The sequence below is a fragment of the Rhyacophila brunnea genome, unplaced genomic scaffold, assembly GCF_057557595.1.
Source record: "Rhyacophila brunnea isolate RB1 unplaced genomic scaffold, BYU_Rbru_1.0 scaffold_17, whole genome shotgun sequence".
NCBI classification, from domain to species: domain Eukaryota; kingdom Metazoa; phylum Arthropoda; class Insecta; order Trichoptera; family Rhyacophilidae; genus Rhyacophila; species Rhyacophila brunnea.
The window spans coordinates 32,902,793-32,928,445 of record NW_028232827.1 but is presented as its reverse complement, the minus strand read 5'-3'; the positions used below and the strand labels follow the sequence as shown (position 1 = coordinate 32,928,445).

Sequence of the window (25,653 nt, the reverse complement as noted above, 5' to 3'; positions counted from 1 at the left end):
AAGTAGACATAATCGGGGAAAGTATACATTATTTATTATACACAGCTTGTATCTACATATACTATATCTTGATTTTAATTAGAAACATGATACGGGTATATTACATACTTGGAAAGAGTATAAGATACTTTTATAAACAATATAGGTGGGTATTTATTAAAATAACATATCAACTAACATTGTGTTTATTTGTTACATAAAACTGTCGAAAAAACTGTTTTGAGATAAAATAAATAATATAGCAGTAAAATTAAACTACACCGAGAAACCAACAATTATTTAAAGAGACTGTTTATATTAGACAATTCTGGGACAAGTACACAATTATTTTGCATAGATAATCTAGAAAAAAATCCGTTTATAATACATATCGAAAACTTTTTTTAAGCTCTGCTTACCAAAATAATCGGTGTGTGTATGTACGTGCGTAAGAAGTTATACTTCTTTGGCGTAATGAGACATAACAAAACTTGTGATAACCTAGATTCTTCGACTAGCTCTTAATTATCTTGTTAAATTACACACTCAAGAAAAAAGACCGCTTATCGGAGCGCCGTTGGTTTATTTATATACATTTTAACTAATATTACTAAATTATATAGTAATTTTTCGTTGTTATTATTTTTAAAATAACAACAGTCACTCTGACGCTTAGTCGTTTGTTTACGCAAGGAATTGCAAATGATCGACAATTATAATTTTGTTGCCTAGGCAACGGAACAATTCTACTATCAAACTTGCGTTTGTATACAGCTGACTGATTCACCGCTAACTTCATACTGTCGCGCAATTTCGTAACGGTGTGCACGCGCTGCTCTCAGTTTCACTTTCTATCAAACACCCTAACACAAGTATAACTTCAAAAATCCTCTCGCCATCAGGTTTTCTTCAGGTTTTTAAAGCTTTTACCGAAAAAACTCCACAATACCGTCGAATTTTTACAATCCAGATTCTAAGAGTGGGACAATATTTTTCTGTCCATGTAATTTTCCTCGTAGTTAGATCTATTTTTATTTTTCTAATTTTGCCAGGAATTATCCAAATATACACTTTTAAAAAAATCGGGTCAGTTTACTTTAAAATTCAGAAATTTCGAGATACCGTGCTGTTATTCCTCAGGGAGCAAGTCAAAGGAAACAGGTAGCTTGGGTTGACAGGAACCTGGTGTGGTTTGATGGTATTATCTGGTTCGAGATCTAGTGCTGGCGGAGGATGCTTCACATTCCATGTTTCTGTACTGGAAGAGCTTGGCGTCAAAGAATATTTGTCAGCTAACTGAGGCACTTACTTAAATTATTCGATCACATGTCCCAGTTTTTTTTATCACCTATTTGTGTTTTAGTGATACAACCGATTAAGACCGGGTATGGTACGGAGTGGGTTAGACGATGGGTTTTATCAGGTTATATAAATTATCTTTGATTGTCATAATAATTAACACACTGCCTTCATATTATGAGTGAATGGATATATGGAATAATTTAGTCATAAAAATAAACGTACATGTATATAAGTAGATAGATTCATTGTTATAGTGATCGTATATCGATATCTGATATAATAATCATTAGAGTGTGCTTACAACGAAAAACCATTAAGTATGTCAAAATTTCACTTTTTTTTACATAATGATGAAGTAAAAATATATTATTGATCGGAAAACGCTCTATTATTTGCCAAACACACTTCATTTTAAGCTTTTGTTGTGTAATATTATATTATTTTCATGAAACGTATAGAGTTTTTGAGCTTTTTAAACCGTCAAAATAACAAAATTAAAATTTTACAGGAAATGCAACAAACTGCTCTATAAGCAGAAGAAGAAGAAATACTTTTTTTGTATGCGAATCATTTGATTTATTTAAAAAATTGGCAGTAAAGAGGTTTGTCTTGTGAAAATGAGACATTTTAAATCGGAGGTTTCTATAAATAATTAAACAATGAACTATTTCGTTTATTCATCGAATAATTCACAAGATTTGAGAATGTAACATTCAATATATCGAACATAGATACTTTGGAAAAATCTCACGCATATATCCCCACTTGAAAAAATATTTTTTTTAGAAAAAAATACGGCACCCGACAAGACTTCGCACCAGTGTGCTATTCCAATTAAGATGATACGGGCGCGTCTTACTTAATTAGGTACGACGATTTAAACTATTAGTTCTTACACGAAATGCTTATTGAATGCATTACAATGTTGGCTTTTGTATATTAAATCATGGTAATTAAATGCATTAATTACTAACCAACGTCACGGATCATTTTAATAATTTAGTTTTTATAACGTACTTAGATTTGCTAATAATTTAATAAACTAATTATTTTAATCATCAAATAGTTCACAAGATTTGAGAATGTAATATTCTATACATTGTACATACCTATATAATTTGAAAATATCTAACGTGACGTCGGCTAGTAATTAAGGCATTTAATTACCTGCCTTGTTTTAATATACAAAAACCGATAGCTAACATTTTAAACATCTTAAAATAGTGTCCACTTAGCTCATTCGGTGTGCTTCCATGATTTATAATTTATAATTTTTATACCTTTTACTTTACTTTTCATACTGTTTTTGTGATACTGCATTTATTTCTTCTTTAAAATGTTTAGTACTATTTATTTGTTTTTAAACTGCATGCTGTGAACGCCTTAAATTTATAATTTGTAACGTTCACCGAATGTAAAAAACAAATAAATTTGATATTTGAATTAATTTGAATTTGTAATGCAATTCATTAAGCATTTTATGTAAGAAATACTCTATTAATACTATCGACCGAAGGTACTTGATGGAATTTGAATTTAAATTCTAATGGATTTAAGTTTTGTACACTGACAGTGTGTGTTTGTCTTTTAGTGAGTATACACAGCGCCTGATAATGCCGAAAGGCAAAACTCAGGTCGCAAAAAACGACTTAAATGGAATAGTACAAAACTTAAATCCATTAGAATTTAAGAACTACTAGTTAAAATCGTCGTAATTAAGTAGGATGTCGGTTAATTGAAAAAATACACTAGCGCAAAACTAGCGGTTACTAATGAGGATACGCATGAGATGTTTTCGAATTATGTATGTTAAATAATTAAACTTTAATTTTGGTATTATATAGAACATTTATGAGCCTACTCTGCCTGAAGTAAGAAGAGCATTAAGAACGCTGAAAAACAATAAAGCACCTGGAACCGACAGGATAACAGCCAAGCTGATAAAGAGTGGTGGCCCAATACTGGAAGCAAATATCTACAAGATAATTTTCAATATTTGGGTAAAAGAAATTCTACCTGAGGAATGGAAGATGGGTATAATCGTGCCTATTCTGAAAAAAGGAGACAAAACAATGTGCGATAACTACAGAGGGATCATAATTCTAAACACAGCTAATAAAGTTTTCTCATCTGTACTGTATAGCAGGTTTTTTGTTAGGAGATGAAATAGGGAACAGGCAGGGTAGGTTGTTTGACTCCAATAATAAGAAGATTGATGCGTGAATGAAATGAACCCTGGTTTTATTATCTCCTTCCAAATAAATATTAATTTAATTATTACAGATAAGTTTACCGATTATAATTTAGTAGAACGAAAGCAGTTTATGCGTTATGAGAAATTGCTAAGTCGATCGGGCAGAATTGAACGATAACCTTACGGTTGGATCTTTGATAACTGACTGACAATTTGATGTCATGTAATTGAGTGTTTTATACAGATTCGATACAATAGAAAATGCTGATCATTATTTGGATATTTTAATAATCATGCTTTGTTGTGCAATGCATAGCTTGTTTGTAAATTATAAATAATTGATTTTAATTTTTAGGCAATTAAGCAGTTTTAATTATTAGGCACGATTGATTTTCATATAAACAATTTTATGCATATAATGTTGTTTAGTAATTTATAAATAATTGATTAATATAATTATTTTGCTAAATTAGCTTTCTGTTAAAAATTGATTGATTCACATAAATCGCTTGTTCTACTATTTCAACATTGCTATGTTGCAAGGTTCATTGTAATTATAAATTAACTCGTGCAGATGGTAGGGTAATGACCCCTACAGGACCCCCTTTCCAGTAATCCGAGTGGAGGATTGCGATACAGGAAGATGTTGAAGTGGGTGTTGACTGGCTGATGGTGATGGATTGATGTGAAGATCTGGTTGTGTGTTGTCTTTTTTCGGTACAGCGCTCGCGTTTCGTGGATCAGACTGTACTGACAATTTTTTTGCTGAGAATGCGTCTCTTAGTTCATTGCTTGGCACATTGGCTTTGCTTCTATGTTGAATTGTGCTTACAAATCATAATGTCGAAAATAATATTTGTCATTTGAGATGCTTGATGTAGGTCAGGTTTGAATGTTGTGAAATATGATGCTTGCAGTGGTTTAATTCGGTTGTTTCATAACTGTATTTGTTTGCAGGTGTCGAATTGCTTCGTTTTCATGTTTTGAAATTGTAACTCATCTGGCTCGCTTAGATTTCCCTTGATGTTTGTGATAGTGATGTATTTACTTTTATTGAGAGTTGTAAAAGTCATTGACCTAACGTAGGTAGTATGAAAATAGCATTAAGTTATAATGCAGAAGCTGGGGTTGTGACTTGAATTATTTGATAGAGTGTCCAATGTAGTTAGGCTTGTAAGTTCAACCAAGGTATTTTCGGGCCATTTGAAAACATTGAGTACGAGGGAATTTGTCATTCGGCTGCTCGTTAGATGAAAATCTTCTGGCATTTCCTACTTGCAGTTTGTGCAGAAGTGTGGAAAGGGATAACTTAGCTTGTGAGTGGATCCACAGGGCTAAGAGGGATATAAGCTGTCGAGGGCGTTCGCGCCTGCTCGGATGAGCTTAGAGGCTGCTCTGTTAGTACATATCATTTGTATGTGCGTTAACAGGGTGCAGTGGAGTAGTTTGAAAGTGCGTTATCGAAACTACGAAGGGATGTGAAAAATAGTTGGCTGAGTTTTGAGAAGTCTAAAGTTGGAGTATCAAAGGTTGCCTAAGACAATTACACATAGTCAGGAATCTATCTAGTGTTAAGAATAGATCCATCGAGTAAGAATGTCTTAGTGACAGAAGTCAAGGGTTGCTGCTTCTAAGTGTAACTAGAGATGCTAATTTCGTGGTGTGTACCTATATATGAATGTGTGTAGGAAAACCTTGAGCTTGCCTGAACGGAGTGGAGTTAACGTGTCGTCTGGATGCATCTGGTGGATGACGATGGCCAAAGCGGGTTGCTTGGTGTCCTCCGTCGTGACGCCTGTGATGCACTGGTCAGCTGCTGGCTGCACCGGAACTGCCTCTTCCTGATTTGCTGCGAGGTCCACGGTGCTCCGGTGATTTGGCTGCGCTGGCGGTTGGATGAATGTGGCTGATGAGTGCAAGGATGCGAATCCTTGGTGGGTTGGTGGTCTGCGTGGTCCGGTGTCTCGTTTGACGTGTTAAGACTCTGGAGTGGGCAGAATCTGATTGGAATGTTGTGGCTGGCCTCTGATGGTGAAGACGGATTGTCGAAATCGTGGAAGTTGTCATCGAACCAAGGAATTGGTAGTGCCATTAGCGTGCACTGTAGTAGATCCTGGTGTGTTGTAGTTGTCGATGTCTGTATGTGTCCAGATGATGCGTCTTCTTCCATGGTGAGTTTGGCTGAGGCTGGTTTGATGATGATGGTCATTGTCGTGTCAAAGGTTCGCAGAACTGCGTTATAGTTGAACGCGTTGGCTGAGCGCGGAAATGGCGTTTTAGTTGAACGCGGTAAACAGCACGGCAAACAGCGCGAACAGCACGGCCCGATCGACTTGCAATCCCCCAGAAAACGCAGCGTGAAAATGATAAAAATTATAAAACGGAGTCTGCAAAATTAAATGAGTTGAATTGAATGAATTTAATTTTTACACCACTTATGGGTGTGTCGAGGGTCACCAATATCGGAAGTGAGATGCGGATGACCAAGTAAATATTTATTTACTTTATTACGGATAAGTTTACCGATTATAATTTAGTAGAACGAAAGCAGTTTATGCGTTATGAGAAATTGCTAAGTCGATCGGGCAGAATTGAACGATAACCTTACGGTTAGATCTTTGATAACTGACTGACAATTTGATGTCATGTAATTGAGTGTTTTATACAGATTCGATACAATAGAAAATGCTGATCATTATTTGGATATTTTAATAATCATGCTTTGTTGTGCAATGCATAGCTTGTTTGTAAATTATAAATAATTGATTTTAATTTTTAGGCAATTAAGCAGTTTTAATTATTAGGCACGATTGATTTTCATATAAACAATTTTATGCATATAATGTTGTTTAGTAATTTATAAATAATTGATTAATATAATTATTTTGCTAAATTAGCTTTCTGTTAAAAATTGATTGATTCACATAAATCGCTTGTTCTACTATTTCAACATTGCTATGTTGCAAGGTACATTGTAATTATAAATTAACTCGTGCAGATGGTAGGGTAATGACCCCTACAGGTTAATGATCTATGGTGAAGAAATCCTAGTAGAATACCAAGCGCACGAATAAAACCTTACACTCCACCACCTGTTTATTGATTTTAAACAAGCTTTCGACAGCGTGAATAGGGATAAGATGCTGCAAAGCCTAAAAATTCTGGGAATTCCCTTAAAACTAGTAAGGCTAATATAAACCACACTGACGGATACTCAAACAGTTGTCACTGTGCAAAATGAGCAAACTGAAAGCTTCAAAATCGAATCAGGTGTGAGACAAGGGGATGCGCTATCCACTATGGTATTTAACCTTGTAGTGAAATCGTGAAACCAACATATGAGATAACAGATGTGCGCTTATGCTGACGACATAGTAGTTACAAGCAGATCCAAACAGAGGATGATCAACCATGGTGGCACTATGAAAATAAGAGCAGAAAACGCTGGGCTGCAAATAAACCAGTCAAAAACTAAATATATGGTCAGCACACGCGATCAGGTACCGCTGCAGAATATAGACATAGGACAGCATGCATATGAAGGGGTGGACAAGTTCACGTATCTCGGATCCAGCCTGAATACCCAAAATAAGACAGCAGAGGAGATAAAATCCGCCTTATCTCCGGGAATAAATGCTGGCATGCCTGCAAGCAACTGGTGGGGTCGAAAATTCTAGGCCGAAGAAGTAAACTTCTAATTTATAAAACAATTATAAAGCCAGTGGTCACTTATGGTTGTGAGACTTGGTGCTTAACTCAAAATGAGGAAAACAAATTAGCTGTCTTCGAGCGCAAAATACTCCGCAAAATCTTTGGACCCACGTTGGAAAATGGGAACTACAGAATAAAAATGAACCACGAGTTGGAAGAGCTGATTGAACAGCAAACAATCATAAGATACTGTAAGTCCCAAAGACTACGATGGGCGGGACATGTGGAGAGAATGCCTAAAGTTAGAGCGCCCAGGATCATGACGAAGTGGCTACCCCAACGGAAGAGACCCAGAGGCCGTCCAAGAAGGAGATGGGCTGACGCCGTAGAAGTGGACTGGCTTCATATAGGAAGACCCGGTAACTGGAGAAGTGTGGCGAAAGACCGGAGTGAGTGGAGAGCGGTTGTGGAGGAGGCCAAATCCCACCCCAGGATGTAGCGCGGTGGAAGAAGAAGAAGAAGAAGATAGAACATTTAGGGATTTAATAAACTATTTTGTATAATTATATAATATTAATGATAAAAATAAGAAAAAAACATTTTAACAAAATTGTCACATCGGATGTTTCACATCCGACTCGCTCGACAGGTCGGAGACGATTTGTTATTTTTTAATAAAAAAATAATTTTCGTACAGAAAATAATATCAATTCGATAAATTAAGTTTTTTCAGTAGATAGTTATACATATTAGTTTGTTATATTTTTGATGCCGATCAATCTTCAGTCAGTTTATTTTTGTAGAAAATTGTCTCTACGATTTAATGCGGATCTTCGCCGTCTTTTGAGGAGGTTTCTTGACATCTTTAATTGAGTTTTTATTAGAAATGTTTATAAAACATTCGTTAAAACACTTTGTCTTCACATGAATAGGTAAAACATGAAATGGCACAACGGGACCCTATGTTTGGTGTGAATCATCATTTTTTTTATTACTGCGAATGTATCAGGAGCAGTTAGGTACTCAAGACTGAGGTCATCATGCACCGAAGTGTGCTTTGACTGAATTTACAGGACTTAAGTCAACGTACCCATGGGAGAGATGAGCACGTAGAGGCATTAATACAAATTGTAGAAAGTAACAAATTAAATCTTATACAAAACTGCCGAATATTTTAAGTGAATAGATCTTCACGTTGGCAGTATGACGCCGCAAATTTTCTAAACGCAATACAATTGGCTTTTGTGGCGACCAGGTCAGACGGTCCGATGGGTCCAACAGCTGGTTGAACCAACTAGAGCAGCACTTCCCTTTCAGTACACATTGGTTTGCATCTTGTATTTCTTCACTACATGGAGATGTTGAACGGGTAAATTATAGATAACGAGTAATTATATTTGTTTGCGACCATGCCAATACATGGTAAAGGTTGTTGAGTTAACAATCGATCTTTGCTTCGGACTTTTTATGTGAGTTTTTTAAATAATAAAAGGTTACAATCGTAAATACGCTTTAGATGTTATAAAATCATACCTTTTTAATAGAAATAATTTTAAATTGACTAATAAATAATTATTGAACATACATAATTTTGAAAACACTTCTGAGAAAATATATTATAACCAATATAAAAAGTCTTTTTTTGAAAAAAGTAAGAGGCCCGGCAGGATCGAACCTGCATCTCTTGGGTATACGCCCCGTGCGCATTGTCCACTATGTTACTAGGTGACATACATAATTATGACAAATTTTAACTATTGGCCCGTATATACGCATATATATTATATACGCACATAATATAATATTGGGATCAGAGAGAATATGATTCGATAACAAGTCTTTGTGCCAAGTTTCATAGGGGCGCACTGTAAGAAGATTGAAAAGCAATTCAATACATTGACACGGTCTTTACTTGGTAATTATATGAATCCATTATCTATATTCTATTGGTGAGTATTGTAACGAAAACAGAAATAATCAAATTTATGGAATAATTAAAGAAAATTGAGGTTTTTTAAAATTTATAATATTATAGATACTCTTTGATATACTATGAAGATGAAGTACTTTGTTAAATTCTTATCTCCTTTTTTTGGATCTAGGACGATTCGGCGCTGGGACAAATGGGCGCTATGCAATCGAATAAAATTCGAAAATTAATAGACGTTCATGAATTATCATAGGTACTTTTATAATATATATTTAATACTTGGTGAGAGTTTAAATATGCACAAGTCTAACGAGAAGAGAGTTTTTTTATTTTCATATAAAGCGTCAGGCATAATAATTCTCAATCCGCAATATTTTTTTTTTAGTAAAATCAATTAAAACTACTAAGTAGTAAATAGAACCTTATTAAACTTCGTCTACTTTCTGTATCAAATCGTAACGAACTTTTATTTATTTTATTAATGGACGTTATTTCATTCGACAGTGCAGCGCCCACTTGTCCTGGCAATTAGTTGGCCCAGTGCCTCTTCTCTATATTATTGAGATTGTAAGTTATGAGACCAGAACCCTCATTTGTTAAAGAAAAAATCTTTAATAAACGTAAATATTTTAATTTGTTTCAAAATCAACAAGTCGTTAAACTATCAATTGCTTCATATAGAATCAGCGTTTTTGTTACAGACAATGATACAGCAATCGGCTTTAATGCTTGCTCATCAAAACACCTCGTAGTTGTAAGACACTGTGATCAACAGGTTTCTCAATCATAACCTAGATCAACAATAATTTGGTATGCTTTATTAACGTAGATAAACAGTAACGTTTGTAATGTATTGATTTCATATATATAAATAGCGAAAGACGTTTGATAGGACTCAGTCTCATCCTTCACTCGTGACTCGTCATTCAACTCGACCAACGTCACTCCGTCATTCGTTCTCGGTATTATCATTAACAGTAGATCGGTAGTCGTCGCTACCGGATCGCGGCTTGGTCTGAGCACGAGCTCACCGTGATTACTGATACGTGATTTTAGTAGAAGTAGTTAATCTTTACTTCTACCATTGTAACCCTTTGCAATTCTTCATTAGAATAATAAACTCTACATCCATCTCCAATACTGGTGGTTTTATCTACCCTCATTACCTTCTCCTCATCATCCCCAAAAAAAACCATGTATGGATATATTATTATGTATTCATGAGAAACGTAAATCATAAACGAATGATAAATACCACAAAGTATCGTAATTGGACGGTGCATGGAAATGGCACTGTTAAGCGTAACTACTAGAAATGACTAAAAAACCAACCAGTGGATAAAAAAAAAAACACGTGTAGGTAGGTATGCAATGTGTTAGATGTCATGAAAGTGTTATGAGCTGTGAAATGCCAATAAGCCGAATCTATTGCTGCGCACGCGGATAATCCCTGACTAAATGCTGTTATATTGTAGGACATAAAAAGCACCGAGTCTGCTGGTACGATGGAGTCATTGAGTTACGTATAAATATGTGGCAACAAAAACTTAGAATCGAAAGTGTGGAAGGATCTAGGGGCAGTGGATCTACCCCAACTGATGGCAGTAATATAATATTATTATGTGGGAAAGACATATGAAAAATGTGTGCTGACTTTGAAGTGCTATGATATAAAACTGGGATATGTTTCAGCAGAAATATGAGTGTGCATATTATATTTTCCCATATACAAGATGCTTGGTACCTATTATATTATAATATTTTTGAGAGTTGCATGATATTGAGAAAGAATGAAAAAAAAATACAATATAGTGATTAATATGACTATGTAAGTTAAGCGTATAAAAGGTAAATTAAAAAAATATATTTATGGAGTTAGATCAGTGTTTTGCGTTTTTTTTTACTAAAATAAGTGCAAAATGTGTGTTATTATTTCAAGCAAATCTTTTTGATATAAAAAATTTGGTGTCTCGCGAAATATTAATCAGTTTCAAAGAGTGTCGCTAACTTGAAAGAAGGTACTTGATGGAATTTGAATTTAAATTTGAATGGATTTATGTTTTGTACCATTTTATTTGAGTCGTTTTTTTTGCGGCCCGGGCTTGAAGATGCCGAAAGGCGAAACCCGGGTCGCAAAAAAAGACTCAAATGGAATGGTACAAAACTTAAATCCATTAGAAAAATATATAGCTAATAGTAAATTTTTACACTCACTTCCGAGAAGCGTAATAGATGTTGGCCTTTCGCACAACACATTTGGTCAATGCGTTGAGTCAAAAATACATTGAAAATAATTACAAGATAAAAAGAACTTTTTATATACCACGTTTTTAAATTTTCTGTTGAATCATATATAGTAACGATTTCCATAGTAACGCATGTATATATTAATAATTTAGTTGCCAGGACCCATTTAGCAACCAATAATAGTGAGTAGTAAATATTACTTTTAAAGAATTTTTCCCAAAACATACAAAACAGAATTGACTGAAAATGAATTCAATTCTGCTTAAAGATGGCCAAAAGTATTAAAATAATTCATTCCCGTCGTGTTCTGATATATTCTAAAAGTTTCAAATATCTAGCTAGTCGGGAAGTTAGTTAAAAATCTTGGACAAACAAGAAAAAATCTGTACAGGACAAACAAGAATACGAGCTAATAAAAACATGGTAAAAAGACAGTAGCTTGCAGACACTATTCTCGTAAATATTATTTGAAAAAATATTACACTCACTGTCCTATTTAATATAGATGTAGCTTTTTACATATTGAAGTCGAGCGACATTGATGAAGACTACTTTGATACTAACTTTAATTCTTCAGAACCTTGCAAAAAGATTACATTGTTGATGAAGCATAGAGTTTACAAACTTGCAAACATCCCCAACTATATTCGATGAAGCGAAATAAAACATAAGTAATTAGTATGTATTTTATATAAAAACATATATTTGGTATTGTTGAACGTTTTGATTAAGTTTCAGTCGCCCTGTATATGTAAAAAAACCTTGTAGCTTTGAGATATACCTACACATGCTTTAACTAAGGTGTGGCTTCGCACCGATTTATTACAAGAGTAGATATTTTTTTTCACATTATTTATTATTTATTTCAATACAATATATAACAATAAAAAAATGTGCAATTTGACGTATGGTTCAATATCGTAAATGTGTAATTTTGTATTTAGCTAATTAAAAAAAAAACATTATGATTTAGAAAAACCTCAGAAATACAAAAAAATAATAATTTTATTTTTAAAAACTAAAATTAAATTTTAATAACTATGATTGTTTTGATTTTAGAATGTAAAAAAATGGAGAATACATGTATTGTAAACAAGCGCGAATATATAGATTTTGTCCAGATGTAATAATTATTAATATAATCGAAAAACTACACATATTGTTGTACCTGAGTGTTGTACTTATTATTTATTAACTTTTTTTCTCTCTCCACCACCCGCCATGTTTCCACATATTGTGCTAAGTTTCGCAGAAGCATCTTACCAAGACATTGGTTGGCTTGCACCAGAGTGAGCGTGATTTCTACTTTGATATACTTAGTAAATAACGGTTAATTCTCGATGAGAAAAGACTCTCTTGCTCGCCGTAAAATGCCGAAAACTTTTTGAAGACTGAGAAATGTTGTAACTAGAAAAAAATACAAGGTGGCAGTGCCACCTGTCAACGCCATTGAATATGGCTTAGTTTTGGAATATAAATTATTTAGAAACTACCAGACACAGTACACTTTTCCGTCAATCTGTCATAAATTAATTGTAATGTCGTTTGGTACTGAAGTATCTGTCGAACTATTATGAGAGAATTTATTTTCTTTCACGACCCGATTAAAATATACGATTCCTTTATTATTGCGTGTCGGCTTATTTTTTCAAATTTGTAACTTCGTATATTTTTTCTCTTAACTTACCCCCTTTAAAACGGCTTCTCCATGGCAATCACCAATCAAGGCAAATATAATATAATATATTTTTTAAATTTAAAAACTCACATTGACCAAAGTGAAAGTTGATATTAAGGAAAGTACCAATAGTAATAAAGTTTTACATCGAGTTAAGATGATAAATTTATTTTCACTTGATGCCTCAATATAAAACAGGTACAAACAATATAAAATTCGAAAGAATTTCACTTAGGCGCGCATTTCATTTTTGTTTTCTAAGAATTTTCTTCCCGTGAAAATTCCGCGCCGACCCGCAAGCTGTTTTCCCTTCCGCGCGAACGAATTCCTCGGAAAATATCAAAAGGAATTTTCCTTTTAATCAGATTAAACAGGCGTTTTGTACTTACCTCTCGCTTAAGTGACGGAGCCATGTCACTCAGACACCTCTCGATAACGCCATATTATTTAATATATCGCTGTACTCTGTACTGCTTGTTATTTGCATGAGTAACCTACAGGTTTTGTATTAATGGACGGGCTGGCTAAGGTTATATTTTATTTGAAACTGTAATAATACTTGCTTTTCCTATATCTCTTCACCCATTGTGTAGGTATATACTGTAGAACACACGTTCCCAACCTTTTTCGAGTCGTAACCCCATTTTATCGAAGTCAAGTGATTCGCAACCCTGATAAATTGTAAAAAAAATATTTTTAATAACATACGCTATTTGTTTGCTTCGTCTTCAAAGTCAACATTATTTTCAGTTAATCTTGTCCATGTCGAATAATATAATATGCAAAAACAACTGCAGAATCCTTTCAGAGTCAATAATGTTAAAATAATAATATGATAATATTTATACGGTTATATTCTGTGGTATAAAGTTTGGACCCACGGTTTACACCCGCGGTGACCGCACGGCTTAAGCGTTGGACTATAAAGCCGTGGGTCCCAAGTTCGAATCCTGGGTCTGGCAAGTACACATATTGTTTTTTTAATTTGTGTGTATCAGGGTATGGACCTAATAGGTTGAGCAAGTAGCTGACATCCATTTCTCGTAAAAAACAAAATCTGTTAATACAAACCCCCACTCTGTGGAGGCCCATATGATCCTATCAGGATCGGACATGGTCGGATATTATGATAAAGTTTGGAAGCGACCTATATTTAGCTACAAATTTTAAGAACTCTGCCATTCTTGGTAGTTTTAGAAATCGCGATCATCATTTTGTTCTCCTAAAAAGCGTAAAAGTAACATGCAATTGGTATTTCCCATTAAAATGGATACATTTTTTTTACCATTTCCGATTCTAATAAGATCATAATATAGGTCTCCACAGTATTAAGAAATGTTTGTTTTTACGAAAAATGGATGTTAGATACTTTCTCACCCTATTAGGTCCATACTCTGACTCGACAATAATTGAAAAACAATATTATGTATATTTGTTAGAACCAGGATTTGAACCTAGTACCCACGAAATTATAAGCCGACGTGTAAGCTGCTTTGCCATCATGGGCGTCAATTGGATATAATTGAGGTTAATCAAATTACTTTGCATAATATTAATAAATTATATACACTTGAATGGGGGTGAATTAAGAAGACGTTGTTGTATTTTTTTAAGGGTCTATTAAGCTCACTTCTGGTGTACTTCTATGTACTTAATTGCTGAAATCATTAATCTATTTTATTGTTTTATTTATTATATATAATGTCATGTTGTCAATGAATTGAAGATGTAGTTTGTTCACTCTATGTAAAATGAATTTAAATTGAAATTGTCGTTCCATCCAGGCGATTATCATTTTATTGTTTACTACCCGGCACAGTTAGGTAACGCTATTTTAAGCTATGAAATGCACCATAATCCTCTACTATCGTTAACCTTTTATTTGATAATGATTTCGGGAATGTTGTATGTACATCTGTACTTGATACTGTCCCAAGGGCGTCAACGTGATCGAATTTGTAGCTGAATCATTGTGTGTAATTGCTATTAATATTATATGGTTGACGATTTCTTACAACGATCGGTGTGAGTCGTCGATTCTGCGAATCTACTCATGTCACAAGAGTAGCAATTCTCAACCTTATTTTTGTACCATTTTAAAAATCTCGGAAAAAACTCTACATAGCTGAGACAAATTAAAGTCTAGAGGAATACAAAAGAAAGTGTAAATCAGAGACACGCGTAGACAATTACTAGATTATTAGACTACGTAGATTATTACCTTATATTTTATATACATCAACATTTACTTATTCTACTCTAAGTTACTAAGTTATACAATACATACCTTTCTTCATTTTCCACTAATGTTCAAACAATAGAATACACTTAATTTCCCTTCTTCTTCAATAATATCTATTTCACTATTTAAGAAGATGTTGAAGGGTTTCATTTATTTATTTATTTAAAACAGGCATATTGAGCACATAACAAATTATTAATTCAAGACGTTCACAACATGACATTTAGAATAAAAAGGACAGGTAAATTAACTTAGAGAAAAAAAAAACAAAGCAAAAAAATATTTAAAGAAATAAAATATAATGCAACAATACTTAATTTAAATAATTACAAGATAAAAAGATCTTTTTATTTACAACGTTTTTAAATTCTGTTGAACCATATAAACTTGACTTGACTAGCTTAAACGATCAAAAAAATTGAACTTGACATTTCATATTGATTTCCATAATAACGCACGTATATATTAATAATTTAGTTGCTAGGACTCCAGACCCATAGCAACCGATAATGGTGTCGAAATAACTTTTCATACAAAAGAGAATTAATTGAAAATGAATTCAATTCTAAAATAATGCATTGGCATCGTGTTCTCATATATTCTAAAAGTTTCAAATGTCTAGCTAGTCGGAAAGTTAGTTAAAAATCGATTGCAATATTTGTACCGGACAAATAAAAATACGAGCTAAGAAAAACGTTGTAAAAAATAGAAATTAAACAATAAACTAGAATTAAAAAATATATATAATGCATTGCTTAAAATGTCAATACATCTCTAGGGAGTGGATTGACATAGAGACTGAAATACCGACTGAATATATTATGAATAACGATTTTTCGGTATTTCTTATTGAATACCGGTATTCCTCAAAAGATATTATAGAAAAAAATAAGAACCAATTAATGAATATAACTATTAAAATCTATTAAAAACACTATTTTATTGCAAACTACCTATATTTATTATATTGACCTTTGTTAATAATATGTAGGTATAGATCATAATTAATTTTTAAAAATACTATTTAAGTCCGGGTATAGAAAAATCTATTTGAAATTAAAAGTTTGTTGGATGTACTATCAACGTTGGATCAATAGTTATAGAATAATAATTGGAAATATTTGCAAAGAGTTTTTTTTTCAAAATGTGTTGTTTATTTTCATCGCGACAATTCTATAATAATATACTTATTTGAAGGATTTGTTTTAATGCTATTTAACGTTTGTTCGTTTTAGTCATATTTACGTTTTGGCAGCATGATATACAATACAATACAACAGTAAGTAATGAAAAAATAACATTAAATTAATTTTTGAAAAACAGATATGTGTATGCTTTCTTAATACCAAAATCAACGGTATTTTGGATTTTTGAAACCGGTATTTTGGTATTGATAAATAATTGAATACCGGTATTGAAATCCCTAGTTTAATTGTTTAAAAATCGTTCACAATAATTCTTTTTTCACTTTAATACCATGTTTCAAGTTATTCCCTTTTTCGGAACCCTTGAAACAACCGTGGTACTTGATTGAGAAACATTGAATCAGAGAGAGCACAATACAAATCAATCAATGGTCAGGAAGATTATTTCGATACAAGAGTTAAGTCAAGACCATTAAACCCTTGAAATATTATTATTAATTATTATTATTAATTTAAGTATATACATTTAAGGTTTAATTTATTATTTTCGTGCAACTAATCAGGCTAATTATTATCAATCAGCGGATCTAAGGTCATAAAAAAGCTTATTACGAAAGAGTACAATTCTATTGATTTTAACACGAGCCCCTAAAGGTGGCAAGCATTTTTTATTACTTTGCGAATTAATAGTTTGTTTACACACATAAATTGAAGGCACGAAGCACACAATGGATTGACTACAATTTATTACGATGTGTTAGTTACACTTATTAGTAGTTAGCTGTCACTATTTCTTATACGAAGATGTCTTATTATTTTTATATGCATACCAATTACGAAGGGTGGAGGTAGGCTATTAAGATCTGACATAAATAGTGCACACTAAACTTTATCAGTCAAACATATTTGTTTTCATTGAATTAAGACTACAGTGTGTAGATAATGTTTGTTAGTTTTTTAAATTCAATTAATCCCTGCCTAATCCAAGCCATAGTAAATAATAGTCAAAATTATGCTATTAAACCATGCATAACTTAAGATATTATATATTATAGAAGAATATTTTTTATCGATTACGATTTGTTGCAGGCAGGGTTTAATGAATTTAAAAAAAAACTAACCAACACCATCTGTAATATTTATTATGTATTCTTAATTCAACGAAAACAAATTTAATAAGCATCACTGAAAAGTGTGCATTATATTTGTCGGATTGTCCATAGCATACCTAAGCTATTGCAGTTTGGTTTAGGCAGGGCTTAATTGAATTTTATAAACTAACCGAAACCAGCTGCAAATTATATTATTAGATCAATAATTAAAACAAATAAGTATGACTGAAAAAGTTTGGTTTGCACAATTTATATCGAATCTTAACAGCCTACTTCCACCCCAAGCCACTGATGCATATTCTTGACTATATTCATATCTGTTGGTTTGTTTTCTGATCTTTCTATATTACGCCCAAAGTGCACCTTTTCACACTTCTATATAATGTAATAAAACAATATAATGCACAAGTATATATTTATTTAATTTCCATATAAGTATCTAAATATTCATTTTAATAACTTTTTTGATTTGTCAAATTTCGGATTGTGCTATATTTCCATTATTAAATTTATAATTTCTTGCAGTTACACTATGTATAGGTATCATTATATACTTTACATCACTGAAGTTACAACCATTATCCAAGTATTTGAAAATAAAGTTCTATGAAGATACTTAAGCCGGTTAAAAAAATAACCAAAAGTGGCGTATCTGTACAAAAAATGCAGAGTTCTATAGAGAGAGATATAGTCAATGACTTCAGGGAGCGAAGACTCAGATGGCCAGGTCAGGTTGTCAGATGCAAGAAATCTATTGGTCTTTATAAAGTTTACAAAGGAACTCCTGAAAGCCTAAGGAGGAGATGGACGGAAAACGTCAAGAGTGACACAGAAGGGTTGTATGACCGACTGTAGAGGGAGAGGGCCCGGTATATAATATATGCATGTAAGACGGTTGCGTAGTCGGCCATAGACGTGAGTGGGATATAGCGTCAGTTTAAGTAAGTATCATCTTTATCTCATTGCTTCAGTCATGTGGCGGAGAAATACAGGATGCAAGCCACATCCTCTTGGAATGTCTTAAAATGTGTACGGAAATGGAAGAGCTGCTCAAGTCGGTTCAACCAGCTATTGGGCCCATCAGACCGCCCGATCTGGTCGCCACAAAGGTCAATTTTATCGCATTTAGAAAATTTGCGGCGTCATACTGCCAAGGTGAAGATTTCTTCACTTATAATGTTCGGCAGTTTTGTATGAGCTTTAATTTGTTACTTACTACAATTTTTAATATTGCCTCTACGTGCTCATCTCTCCCATGGGTACCTTAACTTTAAGTCATGTAAATTTAGTCAAAGCACATTTGAGTGCATGGCGACCTTAGTCTTGGGTAACTGCTCCAGAGAAATTCCCAGTCATAAAAATGATGCTTTATATCAAAATGTAGGGTCCCGTGATACGCCCGATTAAGATCGGGTGTGGTGCGGGGTGGATGTGGTTTGGTGGGGCCATTAACTTCAATACTTCAGTTTTCGTTAATTCATTTGCTTTCACGATGGTGTCACTCCATCTGCAAGGCGAACGCTTTCGTTCACTTTTGGAACCATTTGTCGGATTTATTCTAACAACGTGACCGAATAAGTGAAGGATCCGTCTCTTGGATCACAAATACTATATATTCTTTCTCTAGTTTGTTCCCTAGAAAGTTAGGTGTCAACACCGAATACAAAGATTAAATGTATTAGCATGTTAATGGGTATTTTTATTGGTTTGGGTGATAATGCAGTTTTCTATAACTTTGTGAGTCTGGGATTAATGGACAACACAATTCTCCGCAGTATTACCTTTTCGCAGCTACTGGAGTTTTAAATTATATTTTCTACCAGGTATTTTTTTTTAGAAAAAAGAAGTATCATTGTGATGTTTTCATATTTTTTTAATGTTGCGAATTAATTATGTTCTTCATTTCTTGAAAAATGAGAAGACTTGTCTAAAAGCTATTTAGAAAAAAAGTTTTGAATCCTCGAGGTGGCAACTGGTGTCAAAAAAAGCTCGTTAGTGAGTACTAAAAATAATTTGAAAACTTATTCAATTTACTTAATAGGAATATTTTAAGAAAAACTCACAGATTTTTTTACCATCCGCCGAGTCGCAAAAAATATTTTGTTTTTCTGATTTTTTAAAGATCTATTTACTGCAGAAAAAGTCTAGATTTTTAATAATAAAAAATAAATGAGTATCTTGTAATAATATTTTACATAAACTATCTGGTAGGTTGCTATGTAATAATGTTACATATGTTTATGTAGTGGGCGATTTATGACTCGAGAAACTTTTTTTGGATAATTTGTTTAAATTATAATATATATTAAATTATATACCAGTGGCAAATAGTGAATGTTGGGGAAAGGTATGCTACAGGTAGATTTAGATGCTAGATGAATTTAATTTCATTAGTTTTTTATTTGCTATAATTACTTATTATTAATAATTATTATTAATTAATAATTTACAAAAAATAACAATTGACAACACGCAGAATCAAACCTAAACTTGCACTACTGATCCATTGATAGCATTTTTATTTAATTATTCGAGTCAAAGACGGCTTGCAAAACGCGAAAAACATAAATATGTGTAAAAACTAAATTAAACTAGACAAATAGTTGCCTCGATTCCTTTCATCCATACAATGTGGAATTGGTGAAATTGGTGACGTCATCGGCGTATTTGATTTAATTGTTGAATGCGTGGAAAAGCTGCGATAATCGAGAATTCACTACTTAATTTCATTTAAATATTATTTATTTTACAGTTCATTACATAAATACGTCTTAGTTTAAAAAATTCTTTGCAATCTAGGGTGGATTTTATAACAAATATTTGCCATTTTTCAATTTCATTTTTTTTGTACATATTGTGGACATTACAAATTATAAGTTTAAGACGTTCACAACATGACATGAAACATTTAAAGAAGAACGAAAAAGAAAAGTAATAAAATGGATAAAAATGAAAATATAAATAGAGAACATAATATAAACATACAAACGCAGGGGAAAAACAACTATACATCTATAGTAAGTAGTTCAAATAAGTACACTGAGTTTGATAAGGAGACCCTATTTTAAGAATTTATAACCTAAACCTATACATAAACTCACCCTCACGCAATTATTAACACCATTTAATTTTATTTCACCTTTGCGATGATAATAAATTCCGTCAGTTTCGGTGATGTCAGCTTGGGTTACCGTATCAGATTGATAATAATATTACAGTGAGTATCGATGATTCTAGGAATATCCGAAATATAAAAATGACAAACATATTTGCAGTTTAATGGGCTGGGTAACCTAAGGTGACATTACAGTAACGGAAATTTTAATAAAGATTTTTTATTAAGGTAGCAGATTCTCTATCTTTTGCCTTTTAAGAACAATTAAAAGCTTTCTTTTCTGTGAATATATATGCAAAATAATGCTTTACGTCTGATTCTGGAAAGGTTAAGGCATTTGAATGTTAATAAACTACGCGCGATATTATATACAATAATACTAAATTACGATTGCCGATATGCCGATGATACTGTGCTGATTGCTGATAGTTTAAAGAGTTTACATCAACTGGTAGAAAATGTTAATGAGGTCAGTAATTCTTATGGTTTAAAAATGAACCTCAAGAAAACAAAACTATTACTAGTATCAAAAACAGCGACACCAGACACCAACACAAATTTTGTCATTAACAGCGAACCAATCGAACGTGTGACCTATTATAAATATTTAGGTACATGGGTCAATGAGAAATGGGACCAGTCTCAGGAAATAAAAACTAGAATTGAGATCGCAAGGAGCGCCTTTCTCAAAATGAGACGCCTCCTTAGCAATCGAGATCTTAACCTAGGTCTGAGACTGCGTATGGTACGATGTTATGTGCTCTCAATTCTTTTCTATGGTACGGAAGTATGGACGCTAAACCAAGAGATGTCACGGAGACTTGAAGCTTTCGAGATGTGGCTGCATAGACGCATCCTCTAAATTCCTTGGACTGACCGGGTGACAAATGTTGAAGTTCTCAACCAAATGGGGACGGACCGAGAAGTTCTACGTAGTATCAAAACCAGGAAACTACAATACCTTGGCCACATTATGAGAAGACAAAAATACAGCATTCCCCAACTTGACATTTAAGGAAAGATCAATGGGAAGCGTAGCAGAGGACGGCATCGCATTTCGTGGCTTAAGAACCTCCGTGATTGGTATGAGTGCAGCTCCACTGAACTGTTCCGGGTAGCAGACGACAAAGATAAGATCGCCTTGATGGTGGCCGACCTCCGCTAGGGGATGGCACAATAAGAAGAAGACTAAATTACGGGCGCGAAATTTACCTCGTTATCTATTAGTTTATTTTGTGGTCTTTCCGCATTATGCTCAACATGCATTTTTGATTTTTTATTACGTTAAGAGTTCATATTTCACACGCATACGTGAGCAGCTGTAGCATACATCGGTTGAACACTTTACGTTTAAGATACAATGGGAGGTCACTTTTGAAGATACTATTCCGGTGCCGAAATGCGCTCCATGCCATTTCTGTTCTGAAAACTCATATAATAACAGTTAAGCTTAAACTGCATTTATAATATTATATTATACTATTTTCTTATCTGTTAAAACTTTATAACTTTAACGATAATCCAACGGTTTAATCTTCTGAATAAACTTTGTACATAGCTTGAGAGAAAGCAATTGAAAAGCTTTAAAGAAAATAGTTACTGTAGTTTTATGACATCTCGATATTCTATTTTCTGCCTTAAATTTTTCTTCCGTATAATTATATTACTTCTCACACCTCGCTTGAAGCTTTCACGGATATAATACGTACAGAAAATACATAAATGATTTTTCCGAAACTATGAGGTGACTCACAAAAGACTAATGTGGTAAGTTTATTTTAATGAATTGAATGATTTTTAAAAACTAAGCCGGGTCGCGCACTAGGCAGCCAAAATCATCTTTGTGTTTGTATTAAAATGTATTCAAGCGGACGTAGGTACTAGGCAGCCAAATATCGTTGGCTTATTGTGGCTGCTGCAGCCAGGTTTTCGCAGCTTACCTGCCTAGTGCGCGGCCAGACTAACTGTCACTTAAAGTTGACAGGCCATGGTGAATTCGCTGCCAAGCTCCATGAGTTTGGACTTTACCCAGCCAACATGTCCATACAACTACAGGATGCAAACCACATCCTATGGGAATGTCCGAGAGGAGAGAGATACTTAAGTCGCTGCAACAAGATATTCATGTTTTAATATTAATAACCGCGGTCACCCATGGAACTTGACTGTGATCATAAATCACATATAATTTAATATAAGTCGCACATAGCGTTGGTGCGACATTATCGGTAGAAAAACAACATCTGTTTGTTGCATGTAATAAATTTCACTCGACAGGTAAAATAGCAAAATACCACACCGGCGTATGTGTAGTAGCTGCTTTTTAATTTATGTCGGCTAGCCGCGTAATTCAACCAGCTGTTGGACCCATTAGCAAGTCCGACCTGGTCGGCACAAAGGCCAATTATATTGCATTAAAAACATTTTGTGGCGTCTTATTGCGGACGTGAATATAATATCTTCAGATAGTTCCCATTCCCGAGATAAGTGCCTTGCGCATTGGACCACGAGGGCCAAAGAACGGTTGGTCACACTGGATTATTCGAGTGTCATACTGACAAAAGACGCTGACTGAATATTCATAGAAACGTGTCGACTTATAATATCGTAAATTCCGGGTTCGAATCCCGGGTCGGGTATGGAATGTAATGTAGATTACATTATAATTTAAATAGTTTCTTTTTAAATCTATATTTTGCTTATTATTCTTTCCAGTAATTTACGCAAATGAAGTCATGGTGAATAACCAGTAAATAATAATAGTTTAGAATTAGTTGAATCAATAACAAGAGTAGACTTTTATTTTTATCTATTGTCATGTCATGATTAAATTTAATCGAAGACATTGAAGAAAATCCTTAAATTAGTTTCTAATTTAGTTTCACTGTGGTGGTCAATTTAGCGTGAACTCAGCGGATACAACGTTGAGTTACTTCAGTAGATAAGCACAATTACTTCGGCAGAGACAAGGGATACTGACTAGACCAGTAGATATTTATTATGTCTCCCATTTGTTCAGACAGCGAGCTTCCGGGGTGTTTTGCCCTCTGCAATTTCTATTTGCCATCCCTGTCGCAGACGCTTTCAATCGAACGCGTATACGTTCAATATATCTTTTCGTCACGTACATGTCGAGAAGGACATGTTTTTTTTAAAAGGGTATATTGATTATGGCAAAAACTTAAGAGTGAAACAAAATTGTGAAACATTTTTTTTGTTTATAATGCAAGCCTTCTTGAATAATAGGCATACGTTAAGAACTTTAACTAATCCAGAGTAACACAGTTTTAACAAAAAAAAAAACAAATATTAGTAAGTTGTTAACACAGATTTAAAAAAAAAGTCATGTAGGTGCTTAAATATTAAAAAAAAATCAAGTGCTACGATAAAAATCAAATAAAAAATATCAATTCCAACTACCAATCCAATACTTAGTAAATATGTATTTATATCAATAATTATTTATCTCTTTCCCAGAGGCCAGAATCCCATCATATAACTAAAAATATTTATTATTGAAAATGACAATGATCTTAATAAAAACGCCATTTTTTTGTACCTAATCTACTTTTTTATTAAGGCAAATCCTCCACCTACCAGAGGCACCTAGCGGAAAAATACGAATCTGCAATTTGAGACATTTTTTTTTAAATTTACAATTTAAACCGTATACATACTCGTATGTATCTGAAAACATTAAAAAGCCAAACATTTTTTTTATTTTAGGTTTAATATAAACTTAAACAATTATTTCAAAAAAATGTTATAAAATGTGAATTTCTTAAATGATCCCATCTTATTATTACATATTATTTTATCGTCATAATATGTATTAGTTATCTATAATAGTGTCATGAATAGTTTTAATATTTTTTTATATTTATTTAAAATAAAAACATAAATGTGTATAACTTGAAATCCTTTTTATTTATATCAAATCGAGCTTCAGTACTGTGACCATACCTAAATAAGATAACCAGCGCAGCACATAAAAAAACATACACACAGAACGCATACATTTCGCACAGCACAGCACACTCAGATATACACATACACTCTCCTAGTCTGCGAATTGAACATATTGAACGCATTTAGCGCATGGACAAGAATGTTGACAGGTGGCACTGTCATCTGGTATTTTTTATAGTTTAATTAATCTTTATTGTGATTATTATTCATTAAATTAGAAAAACGTTATACTAAATATCAAAATTATAAACTAACGTCAAATTAAAAACATACTATGCTATTTAAATTATATTTAAATAATTTTGTCATGATAATTGAACATATTAATTCAATAATCAATCTTATTATAATATTGTAATAAAATATTGGCCCTCTTATATGGTTAGTATGTATGTGATGGAAGATGTGATTCAAGATGGAAGTATCGTGCGTAACTGGGATCATCTACTGGATACTGTTGTAGAGTTTTACAGCGCTCTATACAAAGATGACACTGACAATACTGACATCAATTCAAATTTTCTGGTGAACAGAGAATATGGAGATCCTCTTCACGAGGTTACTACCACAGAGTGCATGAAGAGTGGAAAAGCCCTGGGAGAAGATGGGCTGACTATCGATGTTCTCAAACGGGCCGGGAGGACGGTGAGCGAAGTGCTTGCACGTCTGTTCACAGCTTGTTTGCACGAAGAGAATATTCCAGGGTCATGGAAAACTGCCTCTATTATTATTCTCCATAAGAAAGGAGATACAGAAGATCTTTAAAACTATCGACTATTTAGTCTACTGCCAATTCTGTAAAAGCTTTTCATAAAAATAAGGAACGGCAATAAAATAAAAGGAATTAAAAACGGCCGCTGGGCAAATGCCGTCATCTAGTGGTACCCAAGGGGCACGAAACGGCCACAGGATCGCGCTAAAAGCCGCTGAATTGACGAACTGGTAAAGTTCGGTGGAAATACGTGGCAGCAAATGACACAGGACCGAGAGAGTTGGAAGAAGCTTGGGGAGGCCTTCATCCAGAAGTGTTTTCCCCCGGTTGATGATGATATAGTTAGTGTTTCGACAACTTACTGTTATTATTAAAAA

At 33.4% G+C, this 25,653-nt stretch overlaps 1 protein-coding gene across 1 annotated transcript; it reads left to right on the top strand.

Annotated features, from left to right (window-relative positions):
• The first annotated feature begins 24,951 nt into the window (after nucleotides 1-24,951).
• LOC147073967 (uncharacterized) lies at nucleotides 24,952-25,329 on the top strand. Its single transcript, XM_085944714.1, has one exon. The coding sequence runs from the start codon at nucleotides 24,952-24,954 to the stop codon at nucleotides 25,327-25,329; it is 378 nt and encodes a 125-aa protein (XP_085800840.1).
• The last annotated feature ends 324 nt before the right edge of the window (nucleotides 25,330-25,653 follow it).